At 35.7% G+C, this 27,408-nt stretch overlaps 3 protein-coding genes across 5 annotated transcripts; 2 read left to right on the top strand and 1 right to left on the bottom strand.

The window, feature by feature from the left end:
• The first annotated feature begins 3,246 nt into the window (after positions 1-3,246).
• LOC127255940 (E3 ubiquitin-protein ligase At1g63170-like) lies at positions 3,247-6,236 on the top strand. 3 transcript variants are annotated; one of them, XM_051281739.1, is made up of 5 exons: positions 3,247-3,442; positions 4,102-4,729; positions 5,130-5,255; positions 5,324-5,618; positions 5,827-6,236. In XM_051281739.1, exons 2-5 carry the CDS (start codon positions 4,197-4,199, stop codon positions 6,031-6,033), a joined length of 1,161 nt encoding a protein of 386 aa, XP_051137696.1. In that variant the 5' UTR covers positions 3,247-3,442; positions 4,102-4,196; the 3' UTR covers positions 6,034-6,236. The 3 variants fall into 3 exon arrangements, with proteins under 3 accessions (XP_051137696.1, XP_051137695.1, XP_051137697.1); XM_051281738.1 differs by having other exon boundaries at positions 4,030-4,729; XM_051281740.1 differs by lacking the exon at positions 3,247-3,442 and adding an exon at positions 3,531-3,548.
• Positions 6,237-6,811: 575 nt separating this feature from the next.
• Positions 6,812-11,323, top strand: LOC127255376 (psbP domain-containing protein 5, chloroplastic). The gene is made up of 11 exons (XM_051280880.1): positions 6,812-6,927; positions 7,018-7,199; positions 7,723-7,831; positions 8,661-8,710; positions 8,893-8,960; positions 9,065-9,163; positions 9,994-10,053; positions 10,165-10,224; positions 10,307-10,361; positions 10,626-10,675; positions 11,156-11,323. The coding sequence occupies exons 1-11, from the start codon at positions 6,863-6,865 to the stop codon at positions 11,252-11,254; spliced, it is 897 nt and encodes a 298-aa protein (XP_051136837.1). The 5' UTR covers positions 6,812-6,862; the 3' UTR covers positions 11,255-11,323.
• An 82-nt stretch (positions 11,324-11,405) lies between these two features.
• Positions 11,406-27,225, bottom strand: LOC127255375 (protein TIC236, chloroplastic). The gene is made up of 24 exons (XM_051280879.1): positions 26,985-27,225; positions 24,521-26,664; positions 23,588-23,786; positions 23,422-23,481; positions 21,952-22,056; positions 21,724-21,864; positions 20,961-21,023; positions 20,083-20,313; positions 19,910-19,993; positions 19,307-19,464; positions 18,671-19,196; positions 18,113-18,280; positions 17,933-17,992; positions 17,298-17,420; positions 16,390-16,665; positions 15,752-15,817; positions 15,506-15,637; positions 14,271-15,095; positions 13,567-13,847; positions 13,222-13,478; positions 12,673-12,908; positions 12,383-12,574; positions 11,805-12,077; positions 11,406-11,721 (listed from the first exon to the last, which is right to left on the bottom strand). Exons 2-24 carry the CDS (start codon positions 26,527-26,529, stop codon positions 11,575-11,577), a joined length of 6,612 nt encoding a protein of 2,203 aa, XP_051136836.1. The 5' UTR covers positions 26,530-26,664; positions 26,985-27,225; the 3' UTR covers positions 11,406-11,574.
• Between the last annotated feature and the right edge of the window lie 183 nt (positions 27,226-27,408).

Raw genomic sequence — 27,408 nt, 5'->3', positions numbered from 1 at the left:
TGATGGAATTTTTTTTCACAATTCTTTTGCCATTCACAATCTGAGTTATCAAGAGATACTCATTTTTTGTCTCATTCAATGTTTCAACGTGATACCCATTTTTTTGAATATCACTGAAGCTCAGTAAATTCCTTCGAGCTTTGCTCGAGAACAAGACATTTTCAATTGCCATTTTTTTCCATTTTGGGATAAATACAGTAGCTTTTCCTGAGCCTTCAATCATTTTCGATACACCACTGATAGTAACAATTGTGGTATTTCTCATATTAAGGTGGGAGAAATAACATTTGTTTTTCAGAATGTTGTGAGTCGTAGCACTGTCGATAAGGCATATATTGTCATCGGCTCCAAAATATTTGGCATCCATATCTTTGCAAGAAGGTAAAAATAATAAAAGACATGTATTAGTAACATAATCAAAATAGATTTATATTATAAGAGGTAATACAAAAAGTGGGGCAAAAAGCATCAAAATAACAAAAGAGATATAACAATATTTTATCATCTAACATCATCAGCTATGTCAAGCAGATCATCGACATCCAGGTGTGTGATATTTTCATTCATCACATCGTCAAATGTGTCATTGTGGGCAGCGTGGTTTGTTTCGGCAACAACTCTTCCCTGCCTTTCTTTTGAGACGTAATAAAGTTCAGCCAAGTGACTGTCTGTGCGACAAACATGAGCCCAATGGCCTTTGATTCCACACCGGGTGCATTCCTCGTCATTATTTATGTTTCTCCCGGTGTTGAACCTCTATTGAGGTCTGTGCGGCCTTCTGTCATTATAACGCCGATTTAGCACATATCGGGGTCTGTTTTGATAATTATTGTGACTGTATGCGTTTGCCCGACCCCGTCCGCGATTCTAATTTCGGTCGCGATCAATTCTTTGACTTCTGACTTGCCCATGGCTACGCACCGGATTTGCCGGTTGTATTGCATTTGCCTCTAGAAATGGATTTGCACCTGTCGGCCGAGATTCGTGATTTTTCAATAGCAATTCATTATTTTGTTCGGCCAGCAAAAGACAAGTTATTTTGTTCAGATACATTTTCGCTACACAGTGGCGCAGCTGTGATGTTATTTTAAACATTGCAGAATTATATTCTTGGACTGTTTTAAACTCATGAAGCCGTAGGCTTTGCCATTCGCTTCGTGCCCTTTGCAACAATGTCAGCCTCAAATGATCATATCTTTCTTTCAATCTCTCCTACAATTCGAGTGGGGATTCCAGCATGACATACTGCATTTTCAGTGCCTCATCGATGTGATGGCACAAAAAGATCATGGCCTTTGCAAGATCTTGGCTCGGGGAGTTTTTATCCCATGCAATGGTATTTTCCAAGCCCATTGATGTCAGATGCATTTTAACATCGCGAGCCTATGCCATGTAATTTTGGCCAAAAACGAGGAGAGAGAGAAATTCCTATTTGGCAAGGTTAGACATAATAAACAGATAAAATATAAATTATCACATTGCAAAAAATAAAATATATAATCGTGTTGATAATGTGTTTTAATATTATTATAGGATTAACCAATAGAAATATTAATTACTTTTACCGATAGCCACTATTTTATATTTTGTATTATATAATATATATATGTAATGGGTATATATATAGATGTATGTGTGCAGCCGTGTGTGTGTGAATATAATATATATATATGTAATATGTATGCTAGTATATATATATATATATTATATTATATAATGTATGTAAAGTGGGTGAGGAAATGCAGAAGAGGAATAGCAATTATATAGACAAAGTAAAAATGAGATGTGTTTTGATTTCATTCTTTTCATCAGTATTTATATACGAGAGTACCCCACAACGAAGTAATTGAAAGCATACATAGCAGATACGTAGCACATCGTGTGTGTTACGTGTACAATACTCCCCATTGGATGTTTTTATACGAAGAATATGCCTCATTAAAACCTTACTATGAAAAAATTCTGTGGGAGAAAAAATCATAGTGAAGGAAAAAAAGTACAACAAAAAACCTTACGTAGCACATCGTGTGTGTTACGTATGTAATATATATAAGTTTTTTTTTTTTTTTATAAAAATCAGTATCATAAAAAAATATATATCCCAACAAATGATCAAGCAATCTTTCTAGTAATTGTGTATAATTAATTTTTTAAATAATGTTTCTATGGGATAACCAAAAAAAGAAATTCTATGTTGTTTGGCAACTCTAGATCTATACCATGCATGTTGAACAATGTATGATAAGTTCAAATTCGACGGATTCAGATCTTATCTGTTACATAAATAATTGACATTTGATACGGAAAAAAAAAAGAAGAGACGAGAGAATAATCAAAATTAATAAATTTTTTATATTGATACTAAAATTAATTAATTTTAATAACATTGAGATCAAAATTAATTTTTTTCTTATAAATATATCAACTAAAGTATTTACTATAATATTATATTAAATGAATTATTTGCAATAAATATGTAAAATATAATCTTGCGTGATAAAATTTATAGTACTAAATATGTCAAGGTGTGTTTGTTTTATAAAATTTTTTCCATATATTTACAAGAAAAAAAAGTTAATATAATACATATTTTTATTATTTTTATATTTCTTTTATCATTAACAATTATCTATCTTTCTATTTTGGTTTGCCTTATAACAAAATATCGTTTTTTAGAAACTGTATTTTCTACTAACATTAAAAATACTTTTACAACTTGTAATATATTACACAAATGTCATTATCTTTATATCACACAATACTAATAATATTATTTTAGTCTTTTTACTTTATTAGTACCACAAACCAATATAATACTAATATTCTTTTAATTCCGTGCAAAAAACAAACAAATAGATAGATAAGTGACGGACAAAGTATGATCTAGATAGTAAATGTATATACTCCCTCCGTTTTCCATTTTCGTCCGTCCCAAAACAAAAATACTATTTTGTAATTTAGTAATTGTATTATCTACCTAACATAATAAAAAATATCATTACAACTTACCATATATTATACAAATGCTGCTACTTTATATTACACAAAGATTATTTTCGTCTTTCTTACTCCAATATAATATAACATTAATATTAAAAATGTACGTGAAAAAGGAAATGCTATTTGTTTTTTTATATAGGAAGGAGGAAATATATATATTTTTTTTCTTTAAAATGAAAACACAAAACAAACAAACCCTAAATTTTAATAATAATAAAATCACACAGAGGAATCATATAGGTAAGAAACACACCCGTAATAAAATATCAAGAACGAGCATCGTCGTCATCCCATCCCAAGTGGACACCCATTAGCGGCAGCGGGCGGAATGATTGATTAATCCAGCCCAGGAATCAATCCATCACATTTTCGGAGCAACGATTCTCCTCTGATACTTTCTCATTTTCATCGCGCCTTGATTTTTGTTCGCTTCGGTGCACTGGTCAGTGAACATTCTAATATATATTTTTAATCTTTCTCGTTTCTGCGGAATGATCGAGTTCCTTGTAAAAGATTAGCTATTTGCACAGCTTTCATCTTCCACTAGGGTTAGTAAGCTTCTGGTTTCAATTTTCGTGCTGTTTAGGGCGTTTTTATTTCGAAGAAGATGTTAGATCTAAATAGTTCGAAGGATTGAATTTTGGGGGTTTGAGAAATTAGTTATCTGCTTGTGAAACGGCGTCGTTTTAATTTAGGGGAATTGAAGATTTTGAGCTTTGTTCTGATGAGCTGTTTAGAAATTGATTACTATATTGCGGCATTGCGTTGGGTTTGCTCTGATTTCGTTGAAGTTTGAAGAGATACGATCATGTTCTTCAACAATTGATTTTTGTTGCCTTGATGTTAGGGTTTGATTTTTCCCTATTGATTGCCTAGGAATTCTGCTGTGTAAGAATGAATCCGATTTCGTTTAATGAGATTACTTTTGTGTTGTTTTATATCTAATTTTGTTTATTCGAATGATTGATTTCTTGACTATGATTCTTTTTTTAGTTATCTTCACCTTGTTTTATTGGTATCAATATTTAGGCACATTTCTGCCATTTTTAGTGGACTTTAAGGAATCTTCGATCATATTACCTTTCCTTTTCCGGCAATCAGGACCATGTTTTCTGTTTTGAGTGCACGTTTGTTGGACCAGTATATCTTTGCCGCTAATAGGAAGCTCAGCGCAGCTTAACAGAGTCCATTTGTTAATGGAGAGAGCAAATAGTGGCGTAGATGACGAACATGTGATAGACATTACAAGTAGTAGTGATTCTTCCTCATCTAGTTCATCCTATGACCGGCTGTCTGGATTCTTGGAAGATCGGACACCCAGCCGTCCTGTTTATCAGCCTCAACAATTTTCAGCCAGTGTGTCCAACCCTAGGAATGCATCTCTATTACGAAGAGGAAACAATCGAGGCCGACAGAGGAGACTGTTAGACTCTGGCTTATGGATATCTTTCCAGTTAGTGTTGACAGCTAGCCAAATTTTTGCTGCTGTTGTTGTTTTGTCTTTGTCGGGAAATGAGAAGCCTCATGCTCCTTTGAAGGCATGGATCGTCGGATATTCATCTGGTTGTTTAGCATTTCTTCTCGCTTTGTATTGGCGGTTTAAATATCGCGACTATAGTGCTGAACAGGATTCGTCGCAGAGCAATATCTCCACTGTTCCACTTACCGGAAGATTCATAGATGAGGAAGGTCGATGGACGACCGGTGCAGCGACTAGAAGCACTCCAAGGTACTAATATTGCCTTGAAATTAAATCATTCGTGTTACTTTTCTATGTAGATTGAAGAAAGAAGATTCAAAAATAAAAAATGAAAAACTTTCGGGTAGACTTGATGCCCTTGCTTGATAATAGCCTACGTATACTTCTTGAACTAAGCAAAGTTTCGAAAATTAATCAATGTTATGAATATATTTTATGTTAATATGTTCTTTTTTGTCTTGTATGTTCAAGATCGACCAGAAAAGAATCAACTGAATGTAGAAGTTGATTAAAGTTATACTTTTCGAACATAGCAATTAATTGTATTTTATCTTCTTGATCGAGCCTCCAAGGGGCGAAAACCTATGAATATTTTGAGGCATAACATGCAATTGTCGGGATTTGAATACTAGAAACTCTACTATTGCAGAATTAAGGCATTTGTTGAAAATTTCAAGATGGCTTTGGACTGCTTCTTTGCTGTTTGGTTTGTGGTAGGCAATGTGTGGATTTTCGGAGGGCACGCGTCGTCGTCCGAAGCTCCAAACATCTACAGGTAACAAAAATGTCGACTTTGTACTTCTTGCAACTGGCTCGATTAATTCCCCGTCACTTCTTTTTCAGGCTGTGTATCGTATTTCTTACCTTAAGCTGCATTGGATACGCTTTGCCGTTTATTCTGTGCGCTGCCGTCTGCTGTTGCTTCCCTTGTATTATTTCAGTCATGGGCTTGCGACAAGATCTTCCTCATACTAAAGGAGCTACGCAAAATTTAATCAACACGCTCCCAACGTATAAATTTAAACTGAAGAAAAATAAGAACAACAACGACAAGGAGAAAGTCCCGTCTGCAGCGGTCGACGGCGGTATTGTGGCGTCCGGAACAGACAAGGAACGCGAAGTATCCGGAGAAGATGCAGTAAGCTTCCCTCAATTAATTCCTTAAATGTCGAACTTTTGTTTTTAGATAGAGATTCGTGGAGTTTTGAAAAATTATTAAAATAGTAAAAAGTTTCGATATCTGATGTGATATTTTGTGAGAGGGAATTAGGCATTTGTCGAAAATTTCAAAAATATTTACATATACAGAACTTTGGATTTTATAAATCGAGATTTGCGGCGTGCAGGTTTGCTGCATCTGCTTGACCAAGTACATGAACAACGACGAGCTGAGAGAGTTGCCGTGCGCGCACTTCTTTCACAAGGACTGCGTCGATAAATGGCTGCGGATGAGCGGGTCGTGCCCGCTTTGCAAAGCCGAGCTCGGCGACGATACTGTGTTTAGCTCGTTGGCTGAAGCAACTGCTAGCCTTCGGAATGGCACCCTCTTGTGAATCTCCATGGAAGTTCTGTGGTTGTTTGTTTGTAAATTTGTTTGTGTGACCAAAAGGTGGTTTTGATGTGTTTGATTCTTTTATGTTTGTTATATTGTTGTTTGTGTATGTTTTGCACCTTATATTCAATTCATGAGTATATGTGATCTGTGTAATGATAATACTTGCCTTATATATATAAATATTTATAATTTTTATATATATATATATATATTTATATAAATAATAAATATTTAAATTGAAAATTATTTGATTGTAGTTTGAAATTGATTTGAAATGTAAGTATTGAATATGGGTTTTTGTTATTAACAGTCTATTTACAAGTATATGCATATTTTTATTCTGAGTGATCGAATTATAAAGTAATTTTTTAAAAAATATAGTATTTTTTTTTTTTACAAACTCTTATTTCACTGTCATATAATTATTTTTATATCACAAAAATAAAAAATAAAATTATTTTTATATTATTTTTAACTATTTACTTTGTAAATGTATACTTTTTCACTATCACATTTATTTTAAATTTTTTCTTTATTATAATTAAATATAATAATTTTAAAACTCATCTAAAAATCATCTTATTTATTTATTTATTTCATGACATTTTCAAACCAAAAACAATTTATATCTAAAATAAAATATAAAAAAAATGAGATGATAATCAACCACACCTCGCTTATATTGTCGAAATATTTTAATTTAACCCCGAAAGAATAAAATATTATCAAGACCGACCCTATCTTATTTATAATAAAATAGGAATTTTCAGTTATCCTTGGAAGCCGAAGTGGATGAGCTGACACAGTGAAGCGAAGACGTGCTCCAAATGGCGGCAACGCTTCCAACGATCAAATTCCACAGTTCTTTCATCCCAAATCTTTCCGTCTGTAGGTATAATTTAGCTTCATCTATGCCTGGAATCCGTTCCTTGCTTCAATTATATTTTTCGCTGTTTTTGCTTCATTTTGTGCTGCTTTGCAGGACAAATGCTCATAGTAAAAGTGCTTCAACCGCCAAGAGGCGTGAAATTGGTGGAAGAATGATCAACGTAGCTGAGAATTTAAGCTTTTGCTCGAGAACCGGTCCGAGAAATGGAGTTTTGAGGAGAGATTTAATGTTCATTGGGCTCTCTGCTTCAATCTGTCTAATTTTCCCAACTTTAGGTAGTAATTATTGTGATATATTCTGTTTCTCTCTCCTGTGTGATTTACTGTTGCTGCTGCCGTTGTTCTTGTGCCTCCTTTTGATCCTGAATGTTCTTGAACTCAAATTTTGTGTTACTTCGATGTGAATTTGTAACTACAATGAGTAATATCAGCTGCATTACTCCCATGGCTGTTGGATTTCATTTTAGTTATGTTAGGAGCAGTTAATTAGTTAGAACATTACTTCATTTCATTGGTGAACTCAAATCGGTTGTGTGCATATCTAAAACAAAATGTATGTGCTTAAATGTGTATGGTCTACCCATTTAGAACCGTTTCAGTATCTTGTGTGTTTATCTTCACCGTGGTCTTTGTTTTTATGTGTTTCGAGTTTGTTATTTGATTTTCCAGCTTTCAATGCTACGCATGCTTTGTTCTTCATGCATGAAATTTTGATGGTCATGTAGTATGTGCTGCATTTTACATGGTCAAACACTTCTTTTCTTTTTATCTGGGGATGTTAAAATTGCTGATCCTACAGGTTCTGGCGCTGAGGAAGATTTGAAAATGGATTTACAAGTAGATGATGTAAACGCTTATTCATATATGTATCCGGTTGAATTGCCTTCCAAAAAGTTTGTCTTCAAATGGTAAATGCATATTTCTATCACTTTATTATTGGTGATTGGTGATTATAATTTTGGATGCTATTCTTATATTTCTTAAGTCTTTCAAGATATATAAAAGTAATGTAGCCAAGGGAAGGGGATGTTAAAACCAAATACAGCAGTGTTTAGTTGTGTTTTGGAAGTGTTTTGATGTATCAGGCTGTTTTAGGAATAGTAAATATTTGACTAGAAAATATGTGTTGATGTGATGTAAATAGCCATTGAATGTTGTGTTTTGAATATAAAATATATTTTTTATGTAATATTTATAGTGAAAAATCTATGTTGAATGTGATGTCTTTTAGGAGGGTTTTTTTTTTTTTTTTGCGCAAAAATAATGATAATATAAGTAAACAAACCTTCTAGAGTTTTTTTCATTATCCACTATTCCGGGTTAAAGAAATTGGTCTCATTTTGGGAATTGGAGGATTCCACTCTTAGCATTTTAGTAATTTACCATGAAATAGATTCAATTTGAAACCCAATGATGTTGAAAAGTATGCCCTTTGTTAGGAATACCTGATAGAGTGGTCATTGCTTCTTGTTTGATGCCTGCTTGTTAAGTCAATAAATGAGTGTTGTGTCACAATAGATTCAACTAATTAAACAATAAATATGATCATTTTTCTAACTTTCATAATGGATTTATTTGGTCTTTTTTAATTTCATTCTTGGCTTGAAAATGGATCTTAACTTTAATGTATTTCACAAATTCAATTATATGGATTTTCTAGAATTGATGCAATTTTGTCTGCTTCATTTTCTTGTATCCTTAAATTGTAGGAACCTCACTCTTTTCATCTATTTGAAGGGTGGAATCTAGAAAGCCGGAACGTTATTCATCAGCTGCACCATTGTCACGTAAGTTTCTCCATATTCATATATTTAAACGACGGCAATAAGCAAGGTTTATGTCTTCGAATACCTTCAATTTTACCAATTATTTTGTTATTCTATTGGCAATTAAGCTGTATTATACTTTTTTAAATGATTATTTACTTTTTACTATGAGCTCACTCACGGTTTTATTGACTACTATACAGCTGATGCACGCCTTCGTATTGTGTCTGAGAGGGTTGATTTTTTTGATAACCTTATAATTTCTGTAACGGTAATTTGATTCTACCATGTCTTTTAATAGACTGACAGTAAACATGAGTTACCATTATGATTTATATATATATATATATATATTTTTATTTTTTTCTTATTCAGATTGGTCCACCAAATTCACTGTTTCTGAAACCTCAAGAGAAAAGCACATGGAATGCTAAAAATGTTGCTGATTCAGTTTTAGCCGACAAGTCTGCTCTGGTATTTACCTCTCTTATTCTCTGTCCTCTTGAGCCTTTGCTGAGTGATTCTTGCTAAACACCCCACCAATCTTGCCTAGAAATAAATAACGATTCCAGGAATGCTCTGTGCTTGACTCTGGCTCGTTCTCCTTCTGATTTTAACCAAATTTATCTTTGCTTGCTATGTGTTAATTTGCTATACTTGACTCTTGTTTGGCATTTCATCTTACTTCTTTGACTAGTTCACATTTCTTCACTGTGAAATGATTTACCCTATCACCTCACCTGACAAAAAAATATCTTCTAGTTATGCCGGAGTATCATTCTGACATCATCGCATATTAAATATATGATTTAAGATAGCTCCTACTGACCTCAAAAACTTATCGATAATGAAAAAATAGAACATTTTTTATAATCTCATATATGATTTTAGATATGAAGATCAGATTGTGGAACAATAGTGCATTTTAAATGATTGCTGATAAATAAACAAAACATACTATTGGATTAATGGTGCTTCAGTGTCAGTTGTAGTTCCTTCACTGCAAAATTCAGTGTATAAGCTGACAATTTAACTCATGTTTGATAGTTTCAATATTATGAATGATTTCACACTCCCCAACTGCGCATATCCGTTCCCGGTGTTCATAGGTTATGGCTTTACAGCTATCTCTTTTATCTGCATGTATCCCTACTCTGTTCTTAGTATAGTCGGCAGTTCAATTCGGGTCTTTTCTGCATCTTCAAAGGGTTGTGCTTGTCCTTGTTTCAATGCACTTAAATGTAATGCATGTCTAATTGATATCTCATGTAAGTGTTGTAACGGCATATTCCCGTCTCTCACAGCGAGTTACCTCTAGCCAGCGTCTGGATGAAAGTTCAATTCTTGACACAAATTCTTCTTCGGTAAGTTCTGTTTATGTTTAAAAGATCTGCATTGCAAAATAAATACTCTAAACAGTGATCCAATGCAATTTACTTGACTCTAATTGGACTCATTGTATATCTCCCGTGTAGGTTGATGGTGTACCGTATTGGTACTATGAATATTTGGTTCGAAAATCACCAACCAAAACTGTTAGTCTCATTACTTTTTAGCATATAATCCTGATGAATGACAATTGATTACTTATTTCCCTTATCATGCTGATTGATTTAGGCCCTGGGGGCTAACCTTTACCGACATTTTGCTGCATCAACAGCTGAACGCGATGGTAGGATATTATTACACTGCATGAACCTGTTCAAAATATTATATCAATACCGTAATGGATGTTTGATACAAATCCCTCTTCGTTATGTTCTGCTCATCGAAAGAACTAATTATGCGATTTGTCCGAGAAATGCATCCCAACCATTTCATCTGCTAATGATTGTTTCATTACAATATGGCTACCTGTTTCCAAGCCTTCTATATTTTCCCTTATTCAGCAATCCTTCTCTCGGGAGTGAACTTACTGAAAAATTGTTCATTGCAGGTTATTTGTACACGCTCAGTGCTTCTACTCTGAGCAAGCAATGGGACAAAGTAAGTTCAATTTCTTCTCACCGCAAACCGGTTTATTTATCAATTAAAGAAAAGTTTGTTGGGATCATGTGCTGACTTTATATTTAAAATTATACTGTTTAGCGATGAAAATATGCTTAATGATCTAAATTTACGTGTACTTTCTTTTTTTGGACTGTTATAAAGAAAATGTTTTGGTTTGCTTTTTTCTTATTATAAAAGAAAAAAAAGTGACAAAAAATATTCTCATTAAAATTTGTGTCCAAAAGTTTGAGCACACATTTGAATAACGAATAAAATACAAAATACATTGAACCATATAAAATATTGGCACAACTTGAGTTGTTGTATTGAAGTACAATGTAAATTTGTTGAATACTTCAAGGTAGGTTTGTGTCTTTTGGAGATTGATTTTGTTTCTTTCTAATAGTGATATTTTTGTTACACAAAACCCGACTCCACATTTGTTTACTCTTATGGTTGATTTGTTGCCTTACACAGATGGGACCATTCTTGAAGAAAACCGCAGCATCGTTCCGGCTTCTGCCGCCATCGGAGAACTATGTTCCTCCTTACAAGGATCCCTGGAGATTTTGGTGACAAGAATTTTCTGTCTTATTTCAAGAATACGGCTCTAACTTTATCTAAAGAAATTGCATATTTGAAACACTTTTTTGATCCTCTTCAGCCATCCATTTAAAAAGCTTTAGTAAGAACATCATAAGTTTAGAAATATGGTGCCGCTTAAGTCTTTAAACAAACTGGTTTTTCCTCAATGGATCAAAATTAATTAAATTTTTATGTACAAGAATTGAATGACCTATTCATCCCAGCCAGGCATGCCTAAGAACAATACTAAACCATACTGTGTGAATGTGTTGATATTTTTTTTACAGTTGGTGAAGGGACTTCAAAAGATTCTAGTCTTGTGAAGTGGTAGAATACTCGAACAAGAGACGTTTCGATGGAGCCGACTGTAGGAGAACCCGGAGACGGCTCGTCAGCTTGTAGATTAATGTCCATTGCATCGCCATTTCCGAATCCTTCATCTGCCTTACAACCGATGCCTGAAAAGGGGTTATCGTCAATGGATTGCACATTTTTTATATCGAAGATGCGGATATGTAAGGAATAGGAGGATTTGCTTCACCTGAAGACGCTTCCCCAGCTGCACTTCGACTTCTGTCCCGAACGATATGTTACTCGCAAGAGATTTGAGAGGATCGACGGTTGGATCTACGGAGAGCAAGCTCGGGATTTGTGGAGCATAGACTAACCTCCATCTAGCCTGTCCGAATTCCCCCTTCCCTTCAATCCTCGGCATCAATGTCTCGAGCGTGGCAGTGGCAAGCTTCTTGAATGCGAGCTGGCCATCGTTTTCCAATATTGATTCGGCTAGTTGACTCTCGAAGACTCGAGCAGCCTGTTTTTTGCAAGAACCATAATCAGCTACATCACGATGAATTCTTCTGAGAGATAAAGATAAGGTGTCCCGTAAGGGATGGTCTAGTAGTATGGGGGTGGTTTTATGACCGTAAGGTCATGGATTCAAAACCCCGACGTCTCTTGGTCACCTGCCACATATGGTTTGCCTAGTGTAGTATGACTTATCTTATCAGACCTAGTTTGCAGGGTATTAGGTTTGGCTGAGAGTTTATCAAGTGCGCACTTTCGGGTAGCGGCTAGATTCACATAAGGTATGCGATAACTTTTAATGTTAAACATTACCTCAGTCGTGGAAAGGACGTCTTGTTCGACTGAACGTGTAGACGTAACCACCAATTTCTCCTGCCATTTGCTAGCTCGACTTTGGATGCGGAATTGCCACTCCGATCCTACGAGAGCTAAATCTAACGTCGGATCAAGGCCATGGTCGGGCTCAAATTTCGCTATATTAAGATGGTCTCTTTTGAGCCTCACCTGCAATAGGTAGAAAGTCGAGAGAGTTAGAACCACATCGAAGATTACAAGAATGATGCGAGGGGCAAAATAATCTGAGTCATAGAAACGGTCGGTACCTGCGTAGCGACAAGATTTACATCGCCATTTTCAAACGTCAAGAGACCTTTAGGTTTGATCCATTTCGGGTGAGCGGGGCCATTCAATTCGAGCTCGCCGCTAACGGCAAAATTTAGTATCAAAGGATAAACTATTCTGAGTTCGGGTCCAAGTGCAATCCTCAAGTCCGTCAGGCGAATGTCGAAACGAGGATTACTACTTACCACCGCCATCTCCTTAGCTTCATTTCGATCACCTGTAAATAGATGTCGACTTCAAGATCAACAAACAGTCGACATAAACGAAATATATAGTTGTAATAAGAACGCATCAACGGACAGCCTCAACGGCTCTATCAAACTCGACAACAAATTGGTAGGTCTAAATGTAAATACCCTTTTTTTTTTACTATTTTAAAATTTTTTCGAACTTTCAAAACTTTTATCTAGACCGAGCCTAATCACTCAATCGGGTAAAAAGAAACGTAAGATATGCTAAATCTGCATTTTCAAGAAATACGATAAAAAGATGCCAAAATTAAAACCCGTGGCAATGTCCAAAACACGTACCGGATGACTGGCTGAACGAGCTATTCGACGAGGCCGGGATAAGGTTGAGAAAACGTGAAACGTACTTCGACGCAACCATATGACCATAACCACCAGCTGCCAATCTTTGTTCAGCTGTCCTCACCTTATTAAAGGCGACGGCTCCACTGCCCTTGTCGTGAGGCAGGTAAGCTTCCCCTTGGCTGATCTTTATTTTTCCGGAGATATTCGGTTGCATAATAGATCCCGTTATTTGCAATTGAGTATCAACCTGACCACTGCGACAAGCGTAGTTGGTTTCATTAATATTCGACAAAAAGAAGATTCAGGGGCGATAAATATATTGGAATGGGAAATAAATTGTACCTCAAAACATTCCTCGCTCGAACTTCAAGAACCTCACATTTCAGGTTGAGTTTGTCGCCGGGAGATGCTTCACTGGCCCGGAGAGGGAGATTCCCTCTTACCGATAGTTTACCCTTTCGGCTTACTCTTCCCTCCAATGAGCCAATGCGCAATCGATTCGAATTTACAAGAACAGTTCCTCCAAGATTGGTTATTGGCGTCCTGAGTACAGGCGAGGACACGGCTGCCCTGTGAAAATGGGCCGATCCGTCGACAACTGGTTGTTCAACAGAACCCCTTACCTGCAAAAGATGGAACTCAGAGAAAAGTAAAAACATGGCTCTCATAAATCTGAACGGGCTAGGTGAGACAGTCATTCTGTATCTGACATGGTAACAAAGCTCATACTAGGTCTCGAATTCGAGTTCCACCGCCCCCATTTGGGCACTTGTATGTGCAAGTTTCACATACCCCACAAATGGGGGTGGTGGAACTCGAACTCAAAACCTAGCCTAGGCTCTGATACTATGTCAGATTCAGAATGACCATCACTATTAATCAACGGTAATTTTTTCACAAAATATGAAATCAAATAACTTTTTTCTCTCACAAAACTATTACATCAAATACCCAACTTTTTGCTATTCCCACAATTTTCCAAAACTTCTATCGATATATTATTTGATTATAAGACAAAAAGTTACGTTAAATGGGAGTATCTCTACCTGAAGCAGAATTTCGGCATTGCCATGGAGCCAGTTAGCGTATGGAGATAGTGCTGTTAGCAACATCATGCCGCCATCTTTAATATCGGCGTCAATTCGAACATCTCCGGCATCTAAAATGTTCCAGTTCAAACCCTTGAGGCTTTCGGCCATTTGTGTATCCCAAACCTCTTGATTTTTTTCTCTGGGGCCCTTTTTATCGTTATGCTCATCCACAGATGCTTTATTTCTTTCTGTATCCCAACCCCGAACCCATGTAGATTCATTCCTATCCCTTTCGATGCTTTCTTCCTCCGAGTTACTGTTCTGTACAAGTATCAGGGGAATGCTTCCTTGAATATGTACATGGCCATTTTGCACGATCGGTTCAAAGTTTGCATTAAATAAGAAACGGCTGTTAGGGGTTAGAGAAGCAACAACTTCGGCCCTCCCAAGTTCAATTCCTCCGATTGCGCCATCTAGAAGCCTTACTTGAACATCACATTCTGGTTTTGCTAGATTTCCTTTAAGATCGCCTTCCATGTGCAGGATGCCTCTAATAGGAGCTAATAATTGCCGAAGAGAATGAACAGCTTCAGTGGCTGAGTTTTCGATGACCTGAACCAGAGTGGGAACCAAACTGACAGGGAAATTTAGAACAGCAAAATGCAAATTCGTCTTTGGACCTAGCAGTGTCCCGTCTGCATGGATTGTGGCATTATCCCTTTGGATGAACATTTTCTCGAGACGCAAACCATCAGTGTTGCTGTACATACCAGCTGCTAGAATTCGCTGGGTTGTATATGTTCCCCACTCCCATTCCTCTCCATGAAAGTCGAACTCTGCCTACAGTGAACAAAAGTCGAGACAATCAAACCAATAAGACCGCCATGCTAAATGGATTTAACTTAAAAGATAGTCGATTTGGTCATAATTTCATGTGAAATTCTTTTATTATACAACAGGTTCTATAGAAGTTCTCCATCTGAGGTCAACAGGATATAAGTTCTATTCTGTGGATCAATGCATTAGGATATTACCGACTGAAGCCAAAAAAAAGAGAAAGGTCAAAGAAAACAAAGAAATTTCGCACAGAATCATCATAGATGCGATTAAGATTCTCAAAAAAGCATTGATAAAAATAATTGTGTAAACATTTACTAAATACCAGCTAAAATTCAAACCAGAAACAATATTGTATCAGTTAAGAAAAACTTGGTTAAAAAATGCTGTATAAGGTGTGGTAAGATGTCTACCGTAGTATCACCATTGCCGCCTCCACTTGCATCTAAAGAGCCACGCCAATGACCTTTAAGTTCTGCCAAACCTGGAAGATCAAAATCATCAAGAACGACTTCTTCTGATGTGGGACAATGGCCTCGAATTTCCTACAAGATTTCACACAATTAAATATTGGGAGGGAATATGATGCCAAGTGAGTCCACCTTAAGGCTCTACATCCCACTTTGTGACATTTTTAAATCTCCGCAATAGAAACATACCTCGAGAAGTTTTTGGATGTTTTCAGCACACAATCCAACTGACTGCAAACTTCTCACAAAAAGATCCTGCGTGTCAGTAAAGAAACTATATGAATCAGAACGAAAACACAAACTTGTTGCATGTGCAAGCAATTAGACAATTCATGAATTCTCCAGATCAATTTTATGACAGTACCAGAGAGGAATATATACATAGAATCAATGAGGACAAATTATGTGAAACCCATACAAACAAGGAAATTTCGATTTCAAAAAATTGAAGCTCACTAAAACACCATTAGAGCAAGCAACAGCCTTAAATTTAGGCCCTTGATGAGATTTAGAAAAAAAAAAAAAAAAACACCTCTGCAAGATTGTGTTCCTTGGATGGTGGCATGCTGCTTTTTTAATATCGATATTCAAGTAAACCCCACTTATGCCCCTAAAGAGACTAAAGGAGACTCAACCTAGGATGATAATTTCAAGTGATAGACAGTTGCAAAAAACTGTCGGACAAGCTTGTGCATATGCAAAGGCTTCCGTGCAAAGTAAAACTATGTTATTATCACAAAACAAAAGGAGCAAAGCTCCTGACAACACATCATAGCACACTATTTCGATTGAGGAGATATCAAATATTTCATAAATCAGATAACAACCTTTGATCTTGATTGAACAGCAGGATCAGAACTTCGAGAAAGCAGCCTAGCAAGTGGAAGCATCTCCGCAATCTCAGCATTAGGCACCTCTAGTCTCATTCTCCATCTACCCATCGAAGAAATCATGCTCCCAAGATGACCGGTCATTACTTTCTGAAATAAGCTGCCTTTTTCCTTTTCAATAGTGCTTCGATCACGGGAGCCCGGTAAGACATATTCCCCTTGCAATTCATATTTACTATTGCTTTGTTCCAAGACTGCTCTTTCAACCGTGATCTATAGAAGAGGATTTTTAAGCAGTAGGATTAAGCAGTAATAAACATAAGCAATTATCTAAAGTATAATTTCTAACTGGCAAGCCTTATTCCCTATATTATAGTTTAAATGTTTATAAGATAGCAGCACAACAATGATTTATTTTGCATTTAAGAGTAGTTTTCAATTTTCCACTGATCTCATTTAAAGGACCCAAAACAAACATGATCATAATACTTCAAAAACGTTAGGCATGGAAGTCAACCACAAGAAATGAAAATTGTCGAAACATTAAGGATCATATTTCATGTTAATAGGATAAAGAAATACCCGAACTCAACTACACTACAATAGAGAGACAAAGTAAGCCAAATGCAACATAATTGAACTAGAGCTTAACACTAGCTCAACGTCAGTATATATCAACTTCATTAAATGTAGCAGAGTCCTGTTCCATATAAATAAAATCCTGCTGAGTAAATTTCTTAATGGAAGTAAATATATGTGTGTATATATTAAAATAGGACATGCAATAAATGCACCAAAACCCTCAATATTTACATAAACTCCCTATCTTAATCAAAACAAACCTCATAAAAAGACCAATACCGCCTAAGCTTAATAGAATATTAGTTCATATTAAAGGTGCTCACCACATCCCCACTCCATCTGGCAGCTAAATCTAGAGCTTCACCCAAAACACCACTAAATTTTGGTCGGAGCACAGATAGAACACCATGACCCCTTCTTTTTTGAAAGTTTAACTGAAGTTCTGCCTGCAAAAGTTGAAAAATGAAAACAGAATAAAACCACCTTTCTTCGAAGTGGACAAAGATAGTTGATTAAAATACTGATTACTGAGGTACTTTTTTTTAACACTTATTATGTTCTCCAAAGACAAGTACACCTCCCAGTTACAAGCATTAGTTTTCACCAGCTGTTTACAACTCAAATGTGAGATTAATATAATGGGTTAAATCACTCAAACATGCAGACAGCTAATCATCTATCTAATGCTCATTACTTACATTTGATTAGTTATTTATTAACCTTTTAAGATATAATAGTCAAGACAACAAGCTAAATAGACGAATCACTAATCATGATACTAGGACATTGAAGAGTACAATGAAACAAAGTGACAACCACTTTAAAAAATAAAATAAAAAATAAAAATAAAAGAAATCTTTAGTGAATCTCGGATTCAAAAACATAAAATAAAATAAAATAATCTCAAACCAAGAGTATCAACAATGAGGTTGACTAGTCTAATAAGAAGATTGATTACCCTTGAAATTGCCCCACGTAGTGAAGCTAGCTCGAGTTCATCAAGTGGCAAATGGCGTACCTGATTGCATATAAAAGAACATAGTTTGCATCAATACCAACTAATAGCAGGATTAATGACTATAAGAATGAACTGAAAGTAAACAAGAAAAATTAATAACAAAGAAAAGGTGAAAAATACCTCCAAGTTTGCTGAATGTAGTGGTCGATAACTTGCATTAGCTTTCAGGTGACCTTTCTGCAAGGCAAATGACAGTAATTTGCCAGATAGATTTTCTTCTGAAGTTGATTGCAACGGTCCAACAAATTCTATTTCAAGACTTTCGTCTGGCCGGCCAGTAGCATGCAACTATGTCACCAGATATAACAAATGAGATGCTTGAACAATATACTGGTATTTTCAGCATCATCAGAAAAAGAAGTGTTCAACAGCTTGCTTAGCAAAAATACAGTTATTATTTTAATAATATTGTTTGACAATTATGCTAGTGATTGAAAGCATTCTAGATGTTTTGTACTGAACATACAGCCTTCTATAAAAAATAAAAAAAAAAACTTCAAAAAAATTGATTGGTATTTTGAATGTAAACTTTAGCTTCCTGAAGCAACTTGATTATAGAGAACATAAACGATACCTAGATGCCTATGACATTTCGGACATGAGCCACCGGTTCAAATAAATATCACATTTTCTTAGCACAATACAACTAGTTATTGAGATAGGGGCAGAGAGACCGACCTTGATACTCTTAGATGTCATGCTCAATGCTCCAGCTAAGTTAGGAGCCAGCATCAATTGATTGAGTTTCAGACCTGAGATGGAAATATCACCGGATATACACTTTTCGTCTTCAATTACTTCCACTGGGCATTCTAAATTCTCATCTGATTGTAAAGTTCGATCATCCATGCTGGAGGACTTTTTGTTAACCTTCCCTTGAAACTTAATTTTGCCCGTTGCTTTCAAATTTACAGGCCTTGGAGAATCAAATGCATAGGAAGAAACAACGTTGAAAAATTCAAAGTTGCGCATTCGTAAATCCAATTCAACTCCCTCCACTGAGAAAGGCATGGTTACCACTTTACCAGTCTCTTTCCAGTCTAACCAGTTTCCATCATGATAAGTCGTTAAAATTTTTGTGTACAAGTCAAATGCAGCAGATGAGGAATTGATGGACATGTGATCATGTGCAATTATGACATCTCCACGCGCATCAGAAAGTGATCCCTCAGCTTTTGGTGCAGTCCATTTGATATCAAATCTCCTACACAAAATTTGCTACTCAAATTCCCATGATGAAACACATGAACAATATTCTCAATTAAGTGAAGAAGAACACTGATCCACCAACATCCATAAAGACAGAAATCTTACGGCTTTAACAAAGAGCCAGAAACTTTTGTTTCTCCATTCAGATCACCAAATTGATATGGGACTGTTTGCAGATAACCAGGTATATAGCGATGCATAATTTTATCGAAGCATAAGTTTCCAGAAAAGTTAATATCCATAGCTGTTTCATCAACCTCCCCCTACAATAATCAATAATAATGTCAGGTTGTAGTAGAAAAAAGAATCCCAGAGTGGACGCTTTTGACAGAAAGAGATCTATCCACTCAAAATTCATGCGCTTCATGTAAAGCTAAATCCATTTTGAGAACAAGTTTTCCCCGAAAACTTTAATAGACTCAACGGTAGCACTCAGCATTGTTCTTTACATGTAGCATGTGAACATGTAGATTTAGCTTTAAATAAGAAAGGATTTGTGTTTAACGAATAAAATATAATCATTTTAAGTGTTCCCCACACGGCCACCCCCGCCCCTCAATAAATTTATGAAAGAAACAAAATTAAAATTAAAAAACTAAATCACCAATTAAAATCGGGAACCAGAGTTCAATAACGTGCAGGAAACAATTGAATTACTCATGCAGAATATTTGAATGCAGAGTTAATTAAATGATTTCCAAGCTAAACCTCAGGACAAATCCAAGCATTGCCAGCTCCACGAATTTCGCCACCATCAACAGGTGTAACTCTAATTCCGTACAAATCAGCTACCTGCCATGAGCAAAATGAGCAATGGACAAGAAAATGGGATGAAAACACATGTAATGGTGAATTATAATTATTCTACAAAATTTACTCACACAATTATCAGTGTTAAAAGTAAAGTTCGCAGAAACATATGAAAGTGGAACATGATCAATGGCTGCAACCGCACCAGCTTCTTTACTGCTCATCATGGCCTCATATGCAGCAGATTGAGGACTATCAGGAGGCAAATGTACGAGTTTCCTTGAGAGCAATGCACTACCAACAAAAACAGGAGCATCTAAAGGACCTTGACAATTGAAGACAGATGTTATTGATCCTGCCAACTGAAGTGAATGACAAATACGCATCAGTTTGAGGTGAAGAACAAAAAGGCCAACCTCATGAAAGTGATAACAGTAAAAACAAAAACAAAAATTCAGGAAATGTCTGCTTTGCATCAAAATCTATAAAATATAAATTTAAATAAAATTGGAAAAGTAACCTAACACAATCAAGAGATAAGGTATTCAAGAACACAGGAAACTAACAGAACATGAAAGCGCATACATAGTCTTAATAGGATGTCAACAGGGTGGGTGTGACCCCAGACAGAACCCAGCTGCAAGCACTCAGTGGGCCCACAACCAGACCTGCCTTGCCCAGTTATAACTATCTATTTTAATAATTCTAGTGTTATTGCATTATTTATAATTCTTAATTAATATTATTTAATAATATAATTATTAGTATTAGTTTATAAGAGAAGGTTGGTCCAAGGTAAGGACCCAATTACTAAAAGTCAGTAAAGCAAATCACAAAATCAGCTACATATGCAAATAATCTCATCTTAGTTACACTCTGTGGAATACAAAGCGATTGGAGGAAGTGAATAATTTACGTTTTGTGCAAAATTTATGCCAATATACATAATGAAGAAAGATAAAATAAATCTTCAAATGCAATTGAATAAAAGAAAAACGGATACACATACCGGAAACAACAAAGGCTTCATTTTGAATGTTTTCATCAAAGCATTAACTTCCACCGATGGTACCTAACGAATCCAACATTAGGATATTAGCAACTTTATAAAGAATAGACAGGGAGGAAAGCAGATTTATCCAATCCATTAGAAAGTAAAACACAATGAAGTTAACTATAAGCTCGAGATATATTTAAAATAAACAACATGATATATGAAAATATATAAATATATATATATATATATTCTTTGTTAGAAATGACCCCATATTCAGATAGTAGAAAAGTTGTAACCTACACTAACTACGATCAATAAGTGTCTGGCAAAGTTGACAGAAAAATGGCCTATTCATATGTATAGGAAAGAGTTGCTACACATTTACATGTTCGCAAGAATATGCCATTTATATACAAATGTCTCAGGGGGAATCCCACTGCAACAATAGAGATCTCAGCAGGAAAGGACAATGTTGGTCTAGAATAATCACTTGCCATGTTCATAATCAAGATATTAACTTCAGAGATAACAACAGGGGTTTGTTTGCTAGTATTTTGATTTTGTTTTCTTGTTTTGGGTTTTGAAATGTTTGAAGTGAAAATGGATATTGGATGTGATGATCAGAACTGTAAATAAGTGTTGGATAACATCTTTTTTCAGGAATGGAAACTCACTGCAGATAGAATATTAATAATATGAAAAACGAAAATAGAAGTAACAATGCCCTAGGTTTCAGATGGAAATGCATCACAGAGAATGGTGCTTGTGGTGGCACCTGACACATAAGGTGATATTCTCCTTCCACTGGATGGATGCCAAAATCTCCAGATGCTTCTACAGGAACATCACCAAAAAATCCCCTGGCATTGTGCAGAAATATTCGCTGGGCACGAAGAAACAGAGTTCCAGACATATCCTGCATGCAAAAGAGGTTGAACATATGTGGTCAGAGGGCATTGTATGTTCTTTCCATAATTATTTAATAATGGTTCAAAAGACATACAGAAAACCATGATGGAGCATCATATATGTGAAAGGCCAGCCCTGTTACATCTAGTTGCCCATGAAGATTTGGAAACGTTTCTCCTTTGGACATACATATGTGAACCTGTTACCAGAAGCATTTCATGATAATTATGATTCATTGAATTTCATAAAGACATGTGGTGGGAATCCTTTGCTGTTCGGGAAAAGGATTAATTGCCAATCAGAAGAAATGAAAAAGGAAACTAAAGAAGAGCTGCACAAATTGAACATTCAGCATCCTGTAAATGTTGAATAACAGAAAATAATGATCATAACACAGCGAAAACAGTGTGAACCAACAGATTTTTAGATGAAGTTTAGAATAAGCTGGCGGAAACTACTCTGTGCACTTTTCCACAAAGGACAGAGGGCTGAGGGGTTCTTAACATCCTCATGTTATAAACATTATAGGTCCATCCAGAAAAAGAGAATAATGGATGTATTATGGACGTCTAAGTAACTGTAAAACTTGCCTACACAACTTGGCCAAGAATACTAGAAAAAGGAAATAAAAATGTTCAGCGCATGCTAAAAAAACTAAAGAAGGCATTTCTTTTTGCACAGTAAGTGTAAAATGGAGAATGAGGGTTAATACCTCCACACTGTTGTCAAACAACCATCACAACTTTAAACCAGATAATTATTCTATAAAATTTACTATTCCATTGTTAAAATGTATTTTCAAACTACTGCAAAACAATTCAAGCACCTTATAAAGGTAAAATCTTAAATAGATCAACTTTGGTTATGCCATAATACTCCAAATTCATAAAAAGCGCTACAGATGCAAATAGTTATCCTTACTTTTATGCATCAATACCATCACTTTTTAGGCAGTCTCTACAATTCTAGAAACTCCTTTCTCAGTAAAAGCTTGTGCAGTTGAAGAATAATTTTTTGCACTGTGACTGGAGTTCTGCTGTGTGTCGAATTTCTTTAGTTCAACCAAATTTTAACCTATAATTAGATGAGCATCTGAAATTATTAGTGCATTGTGTGTGTGTTAATTTAACCAGCTTTACATAAAAAACCACATCCAACAACTTCCAGGGTTAAGTACATTGTACTTAAAATGGAAAAATCACTAGAATCACTTAGTCCTGATCCTATAATATTTAACAAATAAAGGCATAAAATTAGAACTACCCTCATTGAAGTCTTGCCACTTTGAAGAACTATCAAAATGTTATCAACCAACATCACAGTATGGCACAAATTTCTTGATAAGGGATTTGAATAAAAAAAAATATATATATATACAGGAATCTTACACAACTACAAACACATTTAAATCATGGCAATTCTTCAAGGATTGGCAATTGGGTAAAAGCAGAATCAAATCAATTTCAACTTGCAAAGTCACAATACGCTAAGTGCACTGGTGGGAACCACCACATCATGAAAAGGGAATATATTTGCTAAAAGAATTACAGAGTCAAAGATGCACCTCGCCACTTGCTCGGCCTTTAGACCATGTAATTGGAAGCTCTAAAATCCTTTCAAATAGCTACACAAGAAGAGGGAGGACTTAGTTCATACAAATTAAGCTACATGCAGGATATAAGGCTTTACTTTCGAGTAATGCAACAAGGTGACACTCTCATGTACTTTACCGGAACAAAGAGATTAGCTATTTTCAAGTTTGCATGCCACTGTTGCTCAACAACATCAACATAAACGTCGGTAGACAACCACCCTCCATCCTCAGAGCTAAAATCAGATCTCCACATCTTGCAGTTCCCACTAAGTTGAACATACACACGTCCATAGTTGTTTTGAAACTTAACATGTCCACTAGCAATTTCCATTTGTCTACAGAAGTGAGGCAGAGGCATCCCGCATCGGTGAGAGAATTCAAACAATAGGTATCACAGCAGAGCAAAGAAAAATAAATAAATAACATACAAAATTGCTAGAATTCCCTTCTTTAAATAATATTAGTAATAAAAATAATACAAGTTCAGGAACAAATGCAAAATAAACTTGAAATTATTGAAAGCTTCCACTTCACACAAAAATTTCCAAAGAGTACAGAGTACAGATTCCAGAAAAGATTATGTTACCTTCAATAAAGTACCAAAATTAACCGAGAAAAATATACTCCCTCCGTCCGAAAAAATTATGTAGGTTTAGTTGGACACAGACTAATAAATAATAGTATTTTAATACTTTATAGTAGAGTAAGTAAAAAATAAAATTGGAGTATTATTGAAAATTTATTAATGAATTGAAAAAAGAAAACAAATTGTGGATAAATAGAAGAAGTAGTTAATTTTTTTTATTATTATTTGTTAAAGTAAGGCTAATAAAATTGTGGGTAAATAAAATATTTTACTATAAATAGACTGTGCTGCGTAAGTTTAGCAGCCAACCAAAAAAAAATATTGACATAATTTGTTAGACGGTTAGAGCATCTTATATATAAATTACAATCTAGTAGATTAAGCACTTGGAAAGCATGTGAGGAAACTCCTGGAATCTAAGACAAGAAATAATTGGCATAACAAGATTTATTTTGAATTTGTCGATAGCATAAGTGATAATACCTAGGATCTGCATCACCATATGCAAGCAGCATTAGTGTACCACCTTTAAATTGTACCGAATCAAGGACAACAGGAACCATTTTCTCTAAACTTGAAGTAGTTTCTTCACCAATCTCATCAATTAGTTCTGAGGATATATCCTCAACTCCAACACCAACTACAGACTTCAGCCTTTGCAAAGGATTGACAAATGAATGGGACCATGTATCGTTAAAATTTTTAAATAAGGATAAACCAGATAGAGACTTCCAATAAAAAGAGCGATCGAAATGGTTCACTGAGCTTGAAGGCTCAACCTCTATAGGGCTGGAACTACAAGAGGCTTGATGATCTAAAATATCCTGATCACCTTTGAAATCCATATCCAACCTGTGAACTCCTTTTCTCACAGCCATATTCATGCCAGCATCACCTTCCAGATGCTTCTTAGTTGTCAAACTGTCAGTGCCTGTCATTTCTTTGACACTGTTGACTGATGATGTTTTCTCATTTGAATTTGAAGATCTATTAACCACATCCAGAGGACAAGAAATGGAATCGCCTGAATTATCCATATGGTTTCCAGATTGTATTCTCAGATTTTCATTATTGACATTGATCACTTCAACTCTATTATCAACATTATGCTCATCCTTCAGATCCAGAGATTTATATCCCGTACCTTCAGGATTAGCCATGGTAGAATCTGAGGCAGCTGCTTCAGCATTAGTTACTGTTGGAGAAATATCCATATTTAGAACTTCATGACCTGCTGATCCCATAGAAGAGTTTCTGGACATCCCTTGTGATTGTCCTTGGAAATATAAACGAGCTGCAGATGAACTTCGCTCTAGAAGTCTTCTTTTACAAGCAATATCTAACATTGATAAATCTTTTCCATTAGCCTTCCTTTTTAACTTGCGCCTCATAGCTGCTGGCATAACTCTCGACCAGAAGCTAGTCCCCTGAGATGAAATTTTTTCACCAAATGATCTCTCTAAATCAGCATGCTTCAAATCATACTCTGCTCCAGCATCCATGCAATGATGATCTCTCCACCTCATTTTATCGTCCATAAATAGGTATGGTTCACGAGCCCCTAACCTTGGGGGCAGACTCACACTCTTCTTCAAATTATCCTCTTCAGGTGAAACACGACTGCACTCCGAAGTGACATAACCCCTTTCTGCAGATACTCCAGCCGCTTCATCTCTTTCCCTCTCCCAGCGCTTGGCAGCCTCCTCTCTTGCAATTCTCCTAGTTCTAGTACGAACATCAATTCCTTCTTCTGCAGACAAGTGCCTCGGGACCATGCCTTCGGAGTATGGTATACCCAACCAAGTGAAATCCTTCTTTTGAACCACCAATAACTTAGGATTAGACAAGACAGCATCAACTACAAGTTTTCCCCTTCTCAGACTTGCAAATGGACGAATCTGCAGTTTGATAACCGGTGCCTCCCCACAAGAAAATTCTTCACTGTGCGGTCCAAATGAGCATGACTCCAAAGTAATGCTTAAAGGCGAAATTCTCTGAACTTTGCCAAAATCAAGTTCTCTCTGAATGCGCTCACTCAGTAGACAACAAACAGAAGGCAATACATTTGTTTCAATATAAATCTTTGCTTTCGACTTGCCATACCACACCAATAAACACACTCCAGATATCACAGAGAAAAATACAGTACACCTGAATAGAAATAGCCCTTCTTCCCATATTGGGTTAACAAACTTAACCAAACTTCTGCTTTGGACAATGGACTTGCTCACAGAATTGATCACCAAACCCCTCTTCAATTCCAGCTTCTTCAACAGAAGCTGAGCACCTTCCCCACAATAATGCACAAGTTTGTTACCATGTGAGATCCATTCATGTCTCTTACCACATTTACATGAGAGAAATTTTGAACCCCTTTTTGAGGATTTCAGCTTTACTCCTCTAGTGTAAATGGACCCTCCCTTATCTCTTACTCCTAAATCAGTGAACTTAAGAGGAACCCCAAGAAATGGGTTATGAAGTCCAATGCTCATTGTCTCAAACTAAGAAACTCAAAATTCTTTGGAATTCAATTGCAGGGGACCAAGAGCAAGCCCTCAGTCCCCATGCCCAATCCAAACTCTTAAGGAATAATTACAATTAAACGCCACCAAAACAGCAATTCAAACCTGAAAAATCAAATTGAAAATTAATTAAGAATCTCTGATAGTGTAAAGCCTCCGTCAATTTCAACACAAACAGAGCCGTTACAATTCTATTCTACACTCAAACCCCCAGCTTAAGCTTCACGTAGGAACAATTTTGCACTTCCCATGAAATCAAATCCTAAAATTCTTCGTACAATTTAAATTAATCCCAACCATGCTGGACTTCACAAAAAATACTCCCTGAAAGCATAGGTCATAAATTAACCGCTCGTTCTCAAAGTCTGAACACCAAACCTGTGAGAAGAAGAAGAAGAAGAAGAAGAAAAAGGAGGAGTCCGAACCTGTACGCTTTTAACGTATACAGCATCCAGCGAAGAAATAGCGACCGAGCTGCGAGGAAAGAAAGATGCGAGGGATTGCTTGTCGAACGCTACTTGCTTCCGTTTGATTGCCAACGAAGATGGATCGCTTTCTATCGAACTGAGTGAAGTGCAAGGGGAGGATTGGTGCGCAGTGACGATTACAGCCTCAAAATTAAGGAGAGCCGTCAAGAATATTGCTGGAATTCACTTGTATGAAGTAAGAACATTATTAGGGAATAAAAATATTTGGATATGTTTGTTCGTAGGTTTGAACAGGTATTCCATTTTTAAATTAGAAAATACTATATTAAAAATTATTTTTGTTTGAACAGGTATTCCATTTTTAAATTAGAAATTACTATATTAAAATTTATTTTAGTTCAAAGTATTTTATTCTAAATAT

The sequence above is a fragment of the Andrographis paniculata genome, unplaced genomic scaffold, assembly GCF_009805555.1.
Source record: "Andrographis paniculata isolate CXL003 unplaced genomic scaffold, ASM980555v1 Contig54END, whole genome shotgun sequence".
Taxonomy (NCBI): domain Eukaryota; kingdom Viridiplantae; phylum Streptophyta; class Magnoliopsida; order Lamiales; family Acanthaceae; genus Andrographis; species Andrographis paniculata.
This window is presented reverse-complemented; position numbering and strand designations above follow the sequence as displayed.